The sequence below is a fragment of the Strongylocentrotus purpuratus genome, unplaced genomic scaffold, assembly GCF_000002235.5.
Source record: "Strongylocentrotus purpuratus isolate Spur 01 unplaced genomic scaffold, Spur_5.0 spur5_scaffold_12, whole genome shotgun sequence".
Classification (NCBI taxonomy): Eukaryota; Metazoa; Echinodermata; class Echinoidea; order Camarodonta; family Strongylocentrotidae; genus Strongylocentrotus; species Strongylocentrotus purpuratus.
Window position 1 is genome coordinate 5593072 of NW_022145597.1, and position 18242 is coordinate 5611313.

At 36.4% G+C, this 18242-nt stretch overlaps 1 protein-coding gene across 3 annotated transcripts in view; it reads left to right on the forward strand.

Annotated features, from left to right (window-relative positions):
- Positions 1-18242, forward strand: part of LOC581625 (helicase-like transcription factor) — a 49288-nt gene that overhangs the window by 4227 nt on the left and 26819 nt on the right. Inside the window, exons 1-4 of one of the 3 annotated variants that reach the window (XM_030981666.1) lie at positions 4375-4543; positions 11550-11878; positions 12353-12519; positions 13534-13771. In XM_030981666.1, coding sequence (XP_030837526.1) covers positions 11555-11878; positions 12353-12519; positions 13534-13771 — 729 coding nt within the window. In that variant the 5' untranslated portion in view covers positions 4375-4543; positions 11550-11554. Of the gene's footprint in view, positions 1-4374; positions 4544-11549; positions 11879-12352; positions 12520-13533; positions 13772-18242 lie in introns of those variants that run through there. The other 2 variants (XM_030981664.1, XM_030981665.1) reach the window with 2 other exon arrangements.

Here is an 18242-nt window from a genome sequence, read left to right on the forward strand (position 1 = left end):
GGGGGGGGTAAGGTCACTTTTTGGGGTCACCCTTTTGCACACAAAAAAAGGGTTTTTTTCTTCTTTTTTTAAATTAAAAATCACACACATCAAAAATGTTAGTGGGGGTTCGACCCCCAATCCCCCACCCCCTGCGTACGCGCCTGTACCTATCTATAGTACTCGAGTTATTTTGACCCCCTTAAAAAAAAAATTAGGAGTCCAAAGAAAGAGAGAGAAAAAAACTCCCTCTTTTAGAGTTTAGAGTTTAAAAATGTTTAAAAAATGATAATTCCAAGAGTTAACTATACTACTATAGTATACCCTTTGACTGAATTAATGTGACTTTATGCTGGTGCAACATTGAGATATGATTAAGAATAGGCCTACAATAAACATGACACATTTAAATAATATCCAACTAAATGTTCTGTGATTTTTACAATGTAAATGTATATATTTTTAACTTGTGTCAGTGGCGGATCTAGGGGGCACAGGGGGCACGTGCCCCCACCCCCCCCCCCCCCCCCACCCCACCCCCACCCCCACCTAAGAAATCCTGAATCAGCGACTGTGTGTATTCAGTTCTGATGCTGCAGTTTGAAAGCACCCCTTAATCTTCGGTGTGTAAAGTCAGTGCGGGCCGGATTTGTGTGTATTACGGGCCGGACTTTGTTGCGTGAAAATTATCGGAAATTTTGGGAACACAAAATCGGTCCCTCCGACCGGAGTGGGAGTGAGGTAGGGGGGGGGGGTATCTTCTTTCTTTCTTCTTTCTTTTCTCTTCTCTTTTCTTTTTCTTCTCCTTTCTTTTCTCTTCTCCTTTTTTTCTTCTCTTCTCCTTTCTTTTTTTTTCTCTTTTTTTTTTGCGCCGCCAATAGAGGGGGGCCGCGGCCGTTTCGGCCCCCCTGGATCCGCCACTGTCTTGTGTGTTATTTTTCTTGGCTTGCACCCAGCAGATAAAACATGCGCAAGCTCGATCTTGTTTCTGAACAAAATATACCCCCCAAAATCGGAGAAAATCTGAACACAGCTGGTTTTTTTTTACTGTCCGAATGAAAACTATTCTTTCCCAAAATACTGTCATTTTCATCGGCCTGAAATTTGGAATACCTGCTTAATGATAAAATTATAAATGCACCAAACCTCCTTCCTTTAAATCAAAACTCAAACGGTTCCTAACTTCCTACTATATATAGGCATAATTAGATCTTTATACTCATGAAATATACCACAGCTGAAATTAATTCTTATACTTACATCAACAAGTAATCATATATGAACCATACCAATGGACCATGCTGGGACTATCAGGCTATAGCGGAAATAAAAGATGGGTAATACATCCCTACTCACCACTGGACACCCCCCCCCCCCCCCCCGCCGAAAGAATATCCTTAATATCCTAGAATATTTTATTTTTTATTTTAATTTTTAATTTTACAAACCCCATTTCATGTATTGAATTGATCATCAAATGTTGATATTGATACATGTATTATTTTCTCTGTCTCTAAAGAACGGATATCACAAAAAAAAGTTCTCCTAACTGAGCCTGTCGGGTGTGAGGGTGACCCCCGACCCTCCCATCAGGATTAAAGGTATGAGAGAGTGACTCGGCACAACAACGGGGTCGTGTGTAGAAGAAGGAGTAGCCTACACTGCGGATGTATATGAGAATTTACATTCTGCATTTTTGAATTAACAGGGATCTGTAAAATTGTTACAGGTCCCTATATACAAAATATCAAACTAAATGCAAATTAAATTTGCAATTATCAGAACTATCATTGAAGGGCAATTCAGCTCTTGTAATAATTAAGCTCATTAGTATAAAAATATGATAAACATAATAATAGCGTTGTTTGAAATAAATCGGACTAATATCATAAGACAGTTATGAACGTGTGAAATACTTATGAGATCCCTAAGTCTATGCGAATATCAAAATGGCAGTTTGGTCAGTGGATTGTGACGTAGACGTGGATACCCCTACATTATAATTACATTATCAGGCCATATTTCAATTCATGTTTCTCTTCATATATGAGACAGTGCTTAGGCATCATACTTTGCAGTTTGGGTTTAAATTTATTTGAATATTCATTTGCGAGCGAGCGAGGAAATTTTAAGATTTGTGAGGTCGCAGTGCGAAAAATTACATCTTATTGAAGAGGGGAAGAAAAAAAACTTGATGGGGTTATAAGCACATTCTCATAACGAAAGACTGAAAAGACTATTGATGAGTAACATAATTATGTTATCTATAAAATAAAATGCGATTAAGTGCAGCGAGTAAGCTTTGAAATATCTCTAAGTCGCTTTAAATTAGGGGCACATTTAATGATGTGAGGAAAAGGGGACACCTATCGAAATGGATAGGACACTTATTAGTAAAGAAAAGGAGCACGTGTCAAAGTACAAAGGGTAGATATCAGAGGTGAAAATGAGGCACTTCTTACACCTGAAAAGAGGCACTAACCAGGGATGAAAAAGGGCACTTATGAGAATGGAAAATGGGCATGTGTTGCCCGCAAAGGGGCACGCATCAGATGTTGATTGGGGCATTTATAAGAGGTAAAAAGGGGATAGGTCCCGTATTAGAAAAGAAAAGTTGCACTGACCAGATATGAAAGGGGGCACTTAGAATGAAAAAAGGGCACTTATATTATAACAAATGAAAATGTGCATTTGTCCAAAGTTATGAAATGTTAAATATTAATCTCTTTATGTTGTATAGCTCCCTCTCAAGGTCAAGATATTAATTAAGCTATAAAACAATGTTTCTCGACTAAAATCGATCAATTAGCTATTTCCATTTGGAAATTATATATCACAACTATATTTTCTGAGATTTTCATGGTCGCAGCTACCATTGTACGGCCGTAGGCGCTATTTGAAATTTATCAAAATTTACCGGGAGCACCGGTAAATTTTTATATTCCATTTATCTCGAAAGCAGAAGTGTTTTAGGAGCTAAATTTTCTAGTGCTTATAAAACATCCACAGGGTCATCCAAATATATCAAACTTGTAAAGAATCACTACTCACCCAATTTTCAAAATTTCCCAAAACTTTGTATTACCTTTAAGATAAACGGGCCACTTATTAGGGATGAAAAGGGGGGTAATTTTGAGAAGGGGAAGGGGCACTTAACAGAAGGAAAACAAGAGCATTTATTAGAAAGGAAAAGGGGCACGTGTCAAAATGCTAGGGGCAGTTACCAAGCTGAAAAGGGGCACTCATCAGATATGAAAAGAGAACTTAATTATCAGGAGGGGAAGAGGCAGTTGTCAAAGTAAAACGAGCATCTCTGAGATTTGAATGGGGGCAGGAGCGTACGCGGGGGGGGGGGGGGTAAACCCCCTTCATTTTTTTTCTCTGTATGTTTTTTTGGGGAAATCCCCCTCCTTTTGATTTATGTTTTTTTTTTAAACTTTTTTTTAAAACTTTTTTTTTTAATGCTAATGGATGACCAAAACAAAAAAATTAAAAAAAATTAAAAAATTGTCCTCTTACTCCCCCCCCCCCCCGCTTAATCAGCAGCTGGCTGAGTCGCTACGAAATTTTCGGCCCTATTTCAAAATGTTAAACCCCCCCCCCTTTGAAAAAATCCTGCAAAAACCACTGAATAGGAGGTGAAGGGGTCGCCTGAAGAGGTCTTATCTGAATTGAAAAGGAGTAACTTCTCGTACCTGAAAAGGCGCACTTATTAGAATGAAAAAGGACATTTTTCATAGGTGAAAAGGGGCATTTGTGAGAAAGGGAAGGAGCTCTTTTAAAAGAAATGGTTGCCAATTATTAAACGGAAAAGGGGCAATTATTAGATAAGGAAAGAGGCACATGTTAAAATTAAAGGTGCGCTTATCTGAGTTAAAAAAAGGGGTAGTTATTAGAGAGGGCACTTCTTACAAAGTAAAAAGGGGCAACTCTCAGATTCACTTCTCGTACCTGAATCGGGCAGTTTCATAAAGGCACTTATGAAATGGAAAATGGCCCTTTTTGCAAAGGAAAATGGGAACTTGTCGAAGGAAAAGGGGCACGTTTCGCAATAAAGGGGCATGCTTATCATTGGTGAAAAGGAAAAGAAGCTCTTTGAAAAAGTAACAGTGGCACTTTACAAAGTAAAAATGGGAATTTTCCTATGTAAAGAGGGGCACTTAATTCTTACAAAGTTAGAGGGGCACTTCAATTTTCCTATGTAAAAAGGGGCACTTAATTTGTGGAACTTGAAAAAGTGTGGAATTTGTGCCCTCCCCCTGCCACACCGCCCCCCCCCCCGGAGGGCCGCCCCTATAAGTTCTACCTATATAACGACCTATATAACGACTTATATGCACAAAATAACTTTCTCTACGTCTACTCGACTCGATCGTACGTTCGATCATACGGATATCCGAAAAGCGGGAAAATTTGATCTTCGAAAATAACAACAACACGCGAGTCACGTCAACTAGCTCTAAGTTAGACCCTAACTTAGACGTCTACTAGAGATCTATTTCTAAAATTGCCCAACCAACTGAACCGAGTTTGCTGAGATTACAATATTTGTAATACCTTACTGGTAAAGTACTTATATATCGTATTCTAAAGTTACGTATCCTAATACCAAATGTCTAGCATAAATTTCCAGCAATGAGTTGAGTAGTGCTCTCGTAGAGTCGTGGAGCGCGACGCCTAGACTCTGGGCTACTGTAGCAGTAGCACAGTGACAGTAGGGTGGCAGCCCTTTCCTTGGCGCTTCAGGCTTCAGTGCCCATCGCGAGTCGTTTGACGGCATGTGGCCATGTGGAACGATACCTCCAAACAAGTTATGACCACATGTAGCTTCTACTAACATTTAGTGGACAAGCTTTATTAATTGGGCCTAGAGATCTAGATCTAGAATCTATGTCTAAATATCCTTTTAAAATTACTCTGTAACTAGTTAGACCTAAGTGTAGTAAGTCTGTTCAATCAAGTGTCCTGTGGAGTTGGGCTAACTCGACCTGTTGTCAGGGTTGTGAATACTGGGCTGAGTTGTCCCAGGCTCCCAGCATGATTAAATTGTTCATGAAATCTGTTAGGGTAAGGCAGGCACGGATCCAAAGGGAGCAGAGCGGCCCTTGGGCCCTTCCCCCGCCCCCCCCCCCCCCAAAGAAAGAGAGAAGGAAAAATGGGAAAGAAAAGGGGGTAAAAAGAAGGAGATGGGGGTCAGAGGACCGAAAGAGAGAAGAAAGGAAAGGGGAAGGGAAAGAAAAAAAGGTGGGGCCCTAGCCCTAGGGAGATCAGTTGCGATTTTCTCGCCAACTAGGTGTGGATCTGGGATTCCAATGTGGTTTATTATTAGGTGGTCTGTCATTTTACGATGCGCACGCATGCGAACGTCAGCGCGCATCAGCGCGCGCGCAAGATTTTTAAACAACAAATCCCGCCACGATTTTTCATTTTGACAAAGGCATCACGGCGTATTTTTGCGATTAAAGATGGCATGTCAATTTTTTCACATTTTGCATGTATTCTCTTTTGGACATGACTTTTTCTCAAAACTGGATTCTTCATTCCCGTCTTTCGCGAGCAATATCTCTGTCGTTTTAGCTTCGTTTTCGCTGAGCTTCGAGTATGTTGTAGCTGAGATAATTAGTGTGCCCTTCATTTTTTTATCAGATGCCGGAATCATGCTCATATTTCACTTGCAAAGTGGGATTTGAGAATTCCATTTTCCGTTTACGTGTAATCGCTATGTTTTTGGTATATCGATAACGCACTTGACTTCCGACCTTGAGATCCCTGGTTCGAGTCCGGGCGGCTCCAACAATTTTTTTCTTCACTTTTTTTTTCTTTTTGACCTTTCACTGTACCAACTCCTTTGAATATTATAACACGTAGAATGGCAAATACAGACCTGCCAACCAGTACGATTTAGTCTTATTTAGTACGATTTTTAGAAGCAAATACGACAGTACAATTTTCCTGAATAAAATACGATTTTCAACAAAAAAAAACCAAAAAAATTTTTTTTTTTTAATTTATTTATTTATTTATTTATTTTTTTATTTTTTTTTTATTAATATTTTGTGTGTGCGTCCGCCATTTTCAATGGTAAAATGTCCATTCTGTCCTTTAAAGTATCCTACAAGCATCTCACATCGGCAATTCGGGGATGTTTATTGGTTCATCCAACACACCAGTCGTGACGAAATAATGCATATTCAACCAATGATCAGTAAAAAAATTCTTCCTGTAGGTAGAAACTGTAAGAGGCATTGATCCGCGTAAAAATCCGTGTTTATTTTCAAGAATACAACTTTTGTCAGTAAAATACAACTTTTGACACTAAAGAATACAGTTTTTGAACTCCAGAGGTTGGCAGGTCTGCAAATAATGTAATAAAGAACCATATTTACTTTATTATTACCCTATTATCACTTGATCCATTTCTTTTTCATGTAATCCCTATGGGAGATGACTTTTTCTCAAATCTGGATTCTACATTCCTGTCTTTTGTGTGCAATAACGCCGTTATTTCTGCTTGGTTTTTGTTGATTTTTGAGTATGTTGTAGCTGAGACTATATGCTATCTAAATGTCCCCTCATTTTTTCAATCAAATGTCAGGATCACGCTCATGATCATCATGGTCATCATCATCATCATCAATATCATGATGATGATCATCATCAATATCATGATGATGATCATCATTATCATCATGGTCTTTTGATCATGATGTCATCATGATCATGATCATCATCATCATGATCATTGTTTACATATATATAACTTCTCCCTTTCTCTTTATAGTAAATATTCAAATGTGTCATAAAAAAATGATGACAGACCACCTAATTCGTCCTCATGAAGAATTAAATTTCTAGTTTCTAATTAGATACCAGTGTTTTTCAAATGTGGCTGAGTTGACATCATTTTTCTGGATTTTTCTTCACTTTTTAGTAAATTATACTTTTGTATGCGTTTGTTGGAAAATGTTAATTCCTAAATTTACAGACAGACACGAAATATGCTTATTTAGAGGCCTACATGTCAGGGCCTGGGTGGCTCGAGCTCCTCTCATCCGCTTTTTTTGAAAAAGTATATTAAACACAAATAGAAAGAGAGAAAAAAAGAAAGAAAGAATAGTGACTTGCCAGTGTCACAAAATAATGAGGTGTCAAAATATGCTCATCTGACTGTGATTAAATGCTTAAAACCCCATAGGAATTGTCACAATCAGTATGTTATCTTTTAGAATTAGATAATGCCTGTCCTTTCTTCTAATGGAGATTTATCTTTAAGATGCACAAACCTGCTTCTTAAAGGTGATTTCAATTCATATTGAATTAGGTATCGTCAGAAAGGTTATTTTCAGTTCTTCATTTTTGTTTTTTAAGTACATTGTCAATAAACATAAGGGAAAGGAGATATAATGGAATGAAGTTACGAGAATCAAGTTTTTCTGAGAGAATTTCGTCTACGATACCATTAGGAGGTTTGGGCATGTGACGTCATTCCGTGGACTATTCACAACACGGTCACTTCGCGCATTCTTTTCGCGATCAGATAGCACTGCAGGGTACATATGGGCCATTCCATGAGAAGAAGGACATGACATCAAAAAAAGAAATGTACCTCTTATGTTAATTTTTGATTTATCACTAACCTTATGCCATGGATGTTCATAAAACATTAGGGCCTTTCAAATTCAATACAATTTATTTTTCATTTTTGTTGATTTCCTAAGATCTCAAACCATCATCAAAAACGTACATGTGGGACTGTAGATGAAAAAAAAACAATTTATTGCAGATTACACAGGATTCTTGTAATATTTTTTCCTGAAAATTTCGCTAAATTGAAAAAGATGAATATATTTCCATATTCTAAGCCTTTTCTAAGGGGTCCTGGGATATTTAATCTATTACATAGGGGTGAAAATGGCCTCCGGACAAAATGTAACGCGAGTTACCGTAACGTGAGTAACCGACATATTTGCTTCCTGCATTTTACTAGTCCATTGTTTCTTATCTTTAATATTGTGATCTTATATTAGTAAGTCTCAACCTACTATCAACGTAGGAAAGATTTTGTCAAGATTGTCTAGTATGAGGAGACTTTGCCAAAAGAGGGTCTCATAGAATTGACCATGTCCTTTTTTTGTAACGCGAGTTACCAAAATTCAATAATCCAAGAATCTAAAAACGTTTGTTCTTCAATTTTCTTTTTTGTTTCATTCAGTTGTTCTATATCTACCCTGTCCATGTTTGAAAAAAGTATCTTGCAGATCCTAGCAGTTCTAAAGATATAGGCACATTATCGTGTCAATGTACCCATTAGGTGTAACGCGAGTTACCATGGAATGGCCCATATCAGAGTGAAAGTAAAGGCATTATATCGGGATATAATCAGTATGAAGCTCAGATGAACTTGAAATGATCTTGGAGTATGATGAAAAAGAAATTAGAAGCAGTGATGATGGTATAGAAAGTGAAGATGATGGTGAATTGGGCGAATTTAAATACAACGAAAATGTAAACGCTGATCGAATCGTGATGCGGGAGTTGCTGCTGCAGCTACTCCAGGAAAGGCATCGGAGCTTCAGCGGCCGTTCAGCGGGTACATAGGGAAACATTCAAACAGCGGGTTGGGCGACATTATCTCAAAATATGCATAGGGAGTAATTACAATTTTGACTTACTAGGTTGCTCAACTTCTCTGAGCATCTGGCTGGCCAATTGAAATTATAATTTGAAGAAGTCTTCAATTGGGAAAAGGGGGGGGGGGATTCTCGATCGTCCTACCCCGACGATTCTTCCCTGTTGTATCGTTGATTCAACATGCATGGCGAAGAGAAAGTACCGCGCCATCTCTTTGCTGAGTTTTTTTTTGATCAGCAGACATTTCAACTAGAAGAGTAGTAATTACAAGCCGAGGTAAACAACCATTTTAGCTCACCTGCATTCTGATTGCGGTCGCCTTGCTTAATTTGTTCGATTGACAGACGTTTCAGCTAATTTATAACCCAAGAAAAACAACTATTATCTCCAAAAAATGTCATGCTGCAATACACCGAAACACACTGAACACTACACTACGAATGGCTGAGCTGAGCTATTGCTAGTTTTCCCCGTGCCGCGAAATTCAAGTTACGCTAATTATCAAAACAAAACATAGGCGAAGCCGGTGTGTCAGGATCTGCAAGACGATCAATTTTACAGTACCAAACATCAATATTTCAAGGAAACCAAACATTGGGAAGTAACCAATGCTTGTATAATTGAAAGAATGTTTATTACTTTATTGTAAATTCGATAAAACACTTCATTAAATATCACAAAAATTGCAAAATCTACTAAAAAAATGACCCATGTTTGTGTACTAATTTACATTGAAATAATACGTTGTACTTCCGGGTTTAGGAACAGTCCACGGAAATACGTCACATATATACTACGTCACGAAAGAGAATATCAATGCTTCCGGGTTCCTCTGCTTACACTATTGATCTTTCTAAGTCTAATATTAATTTAACAACACATGCAAATTTCTGTCAATCAATATATTTGTATTCCTTATGTCATAAGCATTCCAACAATAGCAAACATGCATATTTTTATCACTTTCTTCCAAATTCACTTTTAAAGTGTTTGGGGCTTCTGAAGGCAAGAATAATGTCTTAAGAAATAACCATGGGTAATTCTTTAATAAAAATGACATTCGTCAGCATTCTTCATACACATAAACCAGTATGTATTAAGACTATAGAGGTGGTCAGTAGAGCAAGACGTATAATCTCAGCGGAACGACTGTCGATATCAGAGACTGAAGCTTTTGGTCTACACTAATGGCTGCCCTTGTTATGGAAGGCCTGCTTCAGACGTGATGATATATTATTAAAAACGGGCAGAACTACTATATTATTATGTTCCTTCTTTTCCTTTTGGGGGGTCTTGGATCTTGTTCTGTCCTTTGCCCTTTGCATACCTGCCAACCACCCCGATTTAGGCGGAGTTCCTCCGCATTTTTCATACCAACTCCGAATTCCGAATGCATGCCTCAAAACTCCGATTTTTTTTTTAATTTAATTTTTTTTTTTTTTTTTTTTTTTTTTTTTTTAGAGTGTAATGCACTTGGAGAGTATATAACTATTATGTTTGTATTTCGAAATGTAAAGCGCCTTGAGCATGTTCATGTAAAGGTGCTCAATAAATACCAATATGTATGTATGTATGTATAAGACTAAAGCATAACACAACATCCGCGCTCGCGCTCATAGAAGATATACACAGCGCAGCTCGAACGTGATCGTTAGTTCCCCCCCCCCAATCTACGGGCTACTACCCCAATCCTTCGGTGGTTCGCGACCTCGTAGTCCATCCAGAAAAATTTACTCCTAATTTCTCTTGTCTCAGGTTGGCAGGTATGCCTTTGTCTAGTCTACCCCGATTTAGGCGGAGTTCCTCCGCATTTTTCATACCAACTCCGAATTCCGAATGCATGCCTCAAAACTCCGATTTTTTTTTAATTTAATTTTTTTTTTTTTTTTTTTTTTTTTTTTTAGAGTGTAATGCACTTGGAGAGTATATAACTATTATGTTTGTATTTCGAAATGTAAAGCGCCTTGAGCATGTTCATGTAAAGGTGCTCAGTAAATACCAATATGTATGTATGTATAAGACTAAAGCATAACACAACATCCGCGCTCGCGCTCATAGAAGATATACACAGCGCAGCTCGAACGTGATCGTTAGTTCCCCCCCCCCCCAATCTACGGGCTACTACCCCATCCTTCGGTGGTTCGCGACCTCGTAGTCCATCCAGAAAAATTTACTCCTAATTTCTCTTGTCTCAGGTTTGCAGGTATGCCTTTGTCTAGTCCACCCCGATTTAGGCGGAGTTCCTCCGCATTTTTCATACCAACTCCGAATTCCGAATGCATGCCTCAAAACTCCAATTTTTTTAAATTTAATTTTTTTTTTTTTTTTTTTTTTTTTTTTTAAGAGTGTAATGCACTTGGAGAGTATATAACTATTATGTTTGTATTTCGAAATGTAAAGCGCCTTGAGCATGTTCATGTAAAGGTGCTCAATAAATACCAATATGTATGTATGTATGTATAAGACTAAAGCATAACACAACATCCGCGCTCGCGCTCATAGAAGATATACACAGCGCAGCTCGAACGTGATCGTTAGTTCCCCCCCCCCCCCAATCTACGGGCTACTACCCCAATCCTTCGGTGGTTCGCGACCTCGTAGTCCATCAGAAAAATTTACTCCTAATTTCTCTTGTCTCAGGTTGGCAGGTATGCCTTTGTCTAGTCCATGCTGAATATCCACAATGATGCCAGCACCTTGTCAATCTGTTTTAAGTTCTCTTTGTAGAGCACCATCATCCATCGGCAAGAATTGGTCAGTTTGAAGTGGTTAAGAGTCAGGTTTGGCAGTGTGTCTGAGCCTTAGTCAGATATGCTTGAATGTTACCTTTATTTGTTCATGCTTATTTCCACTCTCCAATCTTAATTCTTGTGTTAAAACTTCAGAGTCAAATTCAGTTTTCAATTAACAAGGTTTTTTTTGTACCTTTCTCTTTCTAGGAGCCATGCCGAGACACAGATGGCACAAACCAAAGTCCTGGTATTCACCAGAACCATGGGACTCAAATTATCAGAAAAAGAAGAAACAGACGCCAAATAAGAAACAGACGACGAAGAAGAAGCGTAGCCATGGCAACCGTTATTCTCTAACCGAGGCTCTCTCACTGACGATGGATTATTTGAGTCAGTCAACATGGGATGATGGAATAGATGATCATGATCTTCTTGGATTGGATCTTCCCATAGTAACGTCGCAGGCTGGTATTGATGATGTCTTCCTGGGTATGGTTCCTGGTAATATTGTGGGTCTACAGTATTATTCTGGCACGGTTAGTAAAGAGTTCTACAAAGTTCTGAGTAATTCACATGTTATATTGTTATCTGTGTCTAATGATAACAAGGGTGTATACACCAGGTTGGGGAGGGGGAACAGAAAGTAAAAATATATATGTATTTAATATAAAGAGCCAAGGGACATGGCAAGTAATTCATTTTTATTTTGGTCTTCATATATAAATGGACCTATCATATTATTATCTTAGGGAGAGGCACAGAGGCCGGCTTTATGAAACTTTGTTATGCCTGGGCCCCGTCTTACAAAGAGTTGCGATTAACCCAAATCAATCGCAAGTCCACCAATTAATCACAAGTTTGCAGTCTCCTATCTCTTATGTACATAGTTGCGATTGATATCAATCACAATTAATTTGCGATCGATATCAACTCTTTGTAAGACAGGGCTCAGATGTCCTTAAATCAATTTAACCTGATTCTGACCAAATTTTTTAAATTTCATTTCTCAGGTCAGTAATCATGAGATGGTGTCACTTGTTCGGGAGCCTCTTAACAGATACGATAAGAATGCTGTGAAGGTAGAGAACGCGTCGGGTCGTCAAGTAGGACACATCAAGAGAGGGTTAGCTGAAGTGTTATCATACATCGTGGACAACAACTATGCTAGGATTGAAGGGTGAGATTTATGGACAGTAAATGATAAGGAAATAGGAATTCTGTGCTTCTATTTAGTAATAATAATAATGATTATGGCCCTCGTGGCCCTTTAGACATACTACCCTGGTTATAGCCGAGCGCTCAAGCATATCAGGTACCCATTTACAGCGGGCGGAGAGTGGCAAATGCCAGTATTTGATATTAAGCTACCATCTCGGGGCTACCATAGGGTTAGTAGCCCCCCGAGATCACCTCGGCGATGATAGTTTGTATCCGTTGCCCAAGTAAAGGAGGTTAATGTTCGTTTTATATCCCACGTCAGCAATAAGGTCTATTTAAAGTGAATTTTACATTATTAAAAGAACTGATTCTGCGACAGTTTAGCTTCAGCTAGATTTTACAAAGCGCAACAGATATACAATGTAACAAAGTCGATGCGCGCTCATTTGACATTGACATTGACGTTGATATTTCGCGTAACCTACTTTGCTACGCGTATTCAATGGGAAGTGGGGCAGCAGCAAAAAATTCCCTTACAAAAGTCTTATTGCAGGTAGATAGTACTTATCTATTTTTTATCATGTGACCTCGTTTAGACCAATTAGATTGCAAGATTTTTAGTATGCGGGATATGAAATTTATTATATAACATTGTAATTGTGGTGGTGTTGTCCATAACTTAGATATTTTATGACTGATGGCTATACCCTTTATCTAGTCAATACTAATCATACAGGTGTATATGATATGTCAAACTGCAGGTATTCTGGAGCCGGCTTTTTCGTACTTATTTTCGACCCTCATAGTCATAGCCTTATATGATATGTCAAACTGCAGGTATTCTGGAGCCGGCTTTTTCGTACTTATTTTCGACCCTCATAGTCATAGCCTTATATTTGTTTCCAAAATATTTAGGAAAGGAAGGGAATCTATTTCTTTGGACCAACACTTTGCATTACTTAGTTTTCAGTGGATATTTAAAAAAAGTGTAATATGAGTTTTCTCACTTACAGTACAATATTTCTATTTTCAGTGTTGTGCCTAGGGGCAATATGAACACATACAGTATGCCTGTGGATATCTCCCTGTATGGACCCCGATGTAACCAAACAGTAGTCCTTCAGAGACTACGAAGTAGAGGCCACCCTGTGTCCATGGTAGAGAAGAGGGCAGGCCTGCTCAACACACCCTCACAGTCTAAGAGCAAGAAATCTTCCACCTACAATCCTAGAAGTGCCCTGGGCAAGTCGGTGATGCTGTCAGAGACAGAGGTAAGAGTGTGTTTATGATGTAGGGAAGGTTAATGTCTCATCGAGAAGCTGAAGCAGCTGAATGTCACTCAATACCATTCAAAATGGTTTATTAAGGGCCCCTCCAACCCAACTAACTTAGCCTTTCAAAACATAAATATACCTCTACTTATTGATATTACAGCCGATAATAACAATCCATTTTTCACAGTCTTTGTTTTGGCGCTCCGGTCTCACTTCGTTTGTCGCCATTTTTTTTTTGACGGCCGATTTGTATCCCTAGTTTTAGCTCAATTCGCTTGAACGCCATTCGTCTTTGAGTTTTAAAAATCCACTGGTTGGAAAGAGCACATCTTAAGCTTTATTTTCATATAAAAACTGATGGGGGTATGTTTCAAAAAGATCGTGAAAAATCAGAGTGAAAAGTTTGAAACAATTTTTCTATATCAGAAAAACATACTTTTAATTCAATTTTGATACGAGAAGAAAGAGAATTTACTGGAGAATACGATCATGTAAATATTAAGAATGACCGCTAGATGGCGCTAGAGCGCGAATCCGATTAGTACAGCTGTACTCTGTGTATAATACGCACTGAGCGAGAGTGACTACAGCGAGCAAGCCCTCAGCTTCGCACGTGGACCCGACGGGCCACGTGCCGCCACGTGTCGCGTCACCGCACCCGCCGCTTGCCGTCCCATCAAGATCCGAAACGGAGCATGAATCTGAGGCTTCAAATATCGAAACTGAGGCAGGATTTGCAGCATTTGGCGAACAAATTAGTAAATACATATATATTTCGACGGAATTATTATGCTATAGTAACCTAAACAGATTTTAAAGCGATCACAAGACCAATAATACATGTTTCAGGGAATAATTTTCCTCAAATATTTTGATTAGCAATTTCAGCTGATGGATAAATATTTCAAATGAAATTCTGTACATTTCTATGGAAGAAAACTGCTACACAAACAATATTTTGTATAGCAGTCATGCAAAAATGCATAGCAAATTGCGATACCAGGAAAATTATTCCCTGTGTTTGTGTTTTTCCACTCGCAATTTTTCTCACACGTCCTGCGAGTGAACTTTGAATTTCAAAGTGAGTTTTTAAGAAATTCAAGAACAAACTTGTTTAATCTTTGTCAATTTTATAGAGTGAAAATTTAATCAAATTTTGTCAGAAAAAAAATATTTTGTGTGTTTCAATCTACATCAAATAACTGTAATGACGGCTTTTCTGATCTTTGGATAATAATTATTAAATTCCAATTAAATTCAGGCAGTGTCTTTTCAGTAATCATACCTGATTGATGCACGTCTGTATGAAAACCCAACGACATGAAAACCCAACTGGCAAACTTGTGAAAACTGATATACATTAAACTGACTACATGCAAATATGATATTTTTCATATTCTATGCCTATGCCCTTTGATTAATTACAGATCTTTTTGTAATTATCTTCGTTATTTTTACTGTATTTATGTTTTATTAACTACTTATTGAAAGTTAATTTGTGAATGTGCGAATGAGTGTATGTGTTCATTGTGGTATCTCTTCTTCCTTCTTTCCAACTCAGTCATGGTTATGCACTCAATGTACTTCTAATATTTTTCCATTCAACCATATAGATGATGATAATGAATTTTATTGGACTATGTACGACTTTTTCCATTTAAATAGGAGAATTGATATTAACAAGTTATTACAATTGAAATTAAACCCATTTGTATGAATAAATATGATGTGCATAGCCTTTTTGATTTAGATCTTGAACTTAAAAATTCATGTCAATACACATTTTGTGAAGAATTTAGTCTAAAATTTAGTAAATTGAATTCTAAATTGTCACTTCTCCATTTGAATGCTAGAAGCCTAAAGAAACATTTTGATGAATTACAGATTGTTCTGTCATCTCTTCAATTTGAATTTGATGTCATTGCCATAACTGAAACTTGGTTCAATTCTTCTACAAATATTAATATGTATAACCTAGACGGATATTTTCTTGTTTCTAAGTGTAGACCCTCGAAATCTGGTGGTGGAGTTGCACTTTATTTGAAAAATAATCTCAATTACAAATTACTACCCGAATTTACTTATTCTGAATGCAATTATGAAACTATATTTGTTGAAATAAGTAAGAAACCTAAACCTATAGTTGTTGGTTGCATTTATCGTCCACCAGATTCTGACATATCTTGTTTTAATGAGAAAATACAAAGTGTTCTTGAAATACTGGAAAGTGAGAAGAAAGACTTATATATTTTAGGAGACTTTAACGTAAACTTGCTTAATTATGGTATCCATAATAAAACAAATGACTTTTTAGATATGATGCTTTCTTTTAATTTACTTCCCTTAATAACAAAGCCAACTCGCATTACTGAAAATAAAGCATCCTTGATAGATAACATATTTACAAATACCATACAGGAAGAAAAATATACAGGACTCATTTATAGTGATCTATCTGATCATTTTCCAGTATTTTCAATTGCAAGTGAAAGAATTATAAAGAATGGTAACAAATACATAAAAAGACGCATTATTAATGATTCATCAATGTCAATGTTTAAAGAAAGTTTATCATCCATTGACTGGTCAGAGGTCTATACTTGTGAAAGTGCAAATGACTCTTATGATATCTTCTTTACAAAATTCTATTCCAATTATAATAACTGTTTTCCTATTCAATTAGTCAAACAACTCAATGGTAATTTACAGAAACCTTGGATTACGCAAGTAATATTGAATTCAGTGAAACGTAAACATAGATTATATGAAAGTAGCTTAAAAAGACCTAGTGTCAATCATAAAAGAAAATATTTAGATTATAAAAATAAATTAACAAATATCATAAGAGCGTCAAAGAGGAAATATTACGAGTCTTTGTTTTATAACTTAAAGAATGATATGAAAAAAACATGGTCGCAGATCAATATGATACTTGGCAAAAAGAAACAGAATAAACTACCTCAAAATATGTATCACGGAAATACAAAAATGAGTAGTAGGAAAGATATTGCAAAAGAGTGTAATACATTTTTTATTGACATAGGTAAACAACTATCAAAATCGATTCAAACACCTAATTACTCTTATGATAAATACCTTGTTAACCCAAATTTAAATTCATTTTATGTTAAATCAACAAGTATTCATGAAATTATCAAACTGTCTTCTCTGTTAAAAATAGATAAGTCAAGTGGACCTGACTGCATTTCACCTAAAGTTGTTAAAAATTCATAAAATTGTATTCATTTTTTTGTTAATCCATTGTGTGACATATTTAATAAATCTTTAAATAGTGGAATCGTCCCAGATAAATTAAAAGTTGCCAAAATTGTACCCTTATACAAAAAAAATGATGTTAAAAATATAGAAAATTATAGACCCATAGCCTTGCTTTCTATTTTTGCAAAACTGTTGGAAAAAGTAATGCATAAAAGGTTATATGATTATTTACTTAAATATAATGTTCTTATTTCAGAACAGTTTGGTTTTCGTAAAAACCATAGCACTGATCTGAGTATTGTGAATTTTACTAAAAATATTCTACATGAAATTAATAATGGAATGTTTTGTTATGGATTGTTTATGGATCTATCTAAGGCATTTGACACCATCGACCACCATATTTTACTTAAAAAACTGTACCATTACGGTATACGCGGTATACCTCATCAGTGGTTTTCTGATTATTTGTTTAATAGAAAACAATATGTGGTGGTCGATGGTGTCGAATCTGATTATATGGATGTAAATACTGGAGTTCCGCAAGGATCGGTTCTCGGACCACTTTTATTTATCATATATATTAACGATATAATCAGTTCATCCAAATTACTTATGTTTTCATTATTTGCTGATGATACGGTTGTATATTATTCTCATTCTAATGTAGCATGCTTAATTTCTATTTTAAATGAAGAGTTAATAAAATTGAATGATTGGTTTAAATGTAATAAATTATTTTTGAATTATGAAAAAACAAAATATGTAATTTTTTACACAAAGAAAAAGAAAGTTCCAAATGTCACCAATCCTGTTAAAATAGCGAATGTAAATATTGAACGAGAACTAAGTGTTATTTTTTTAGGTACTAATATTGAAGAAACTCTAGATTGGAAATGTCATATTGATTATGTTTGTTCTAAAATTTCTAGAAGTATTGGTGTTTTATCTAGACTAAAGAATTTTCTCCCAAGGAACATATTAATGAATATTTACAATGCAACATTTCTTCCCCACTTAAATTATTGCAATATCATTTGGGGTAATACTTACAAAACAAAACTGTTCAAGATTTATATGTTACAGAAACGTGCAGCTCGGTTAATAACAAATAGTCATTATATGTCTCCAAGTTTACCATTATTTATTAAACTGAAAATTATTCCTCTATATGATTTGATCAAACTTAATACATGTATATTTATGTTTAAATTTCATAAAAACCTGTTACCATCTGTTTTTAATATGT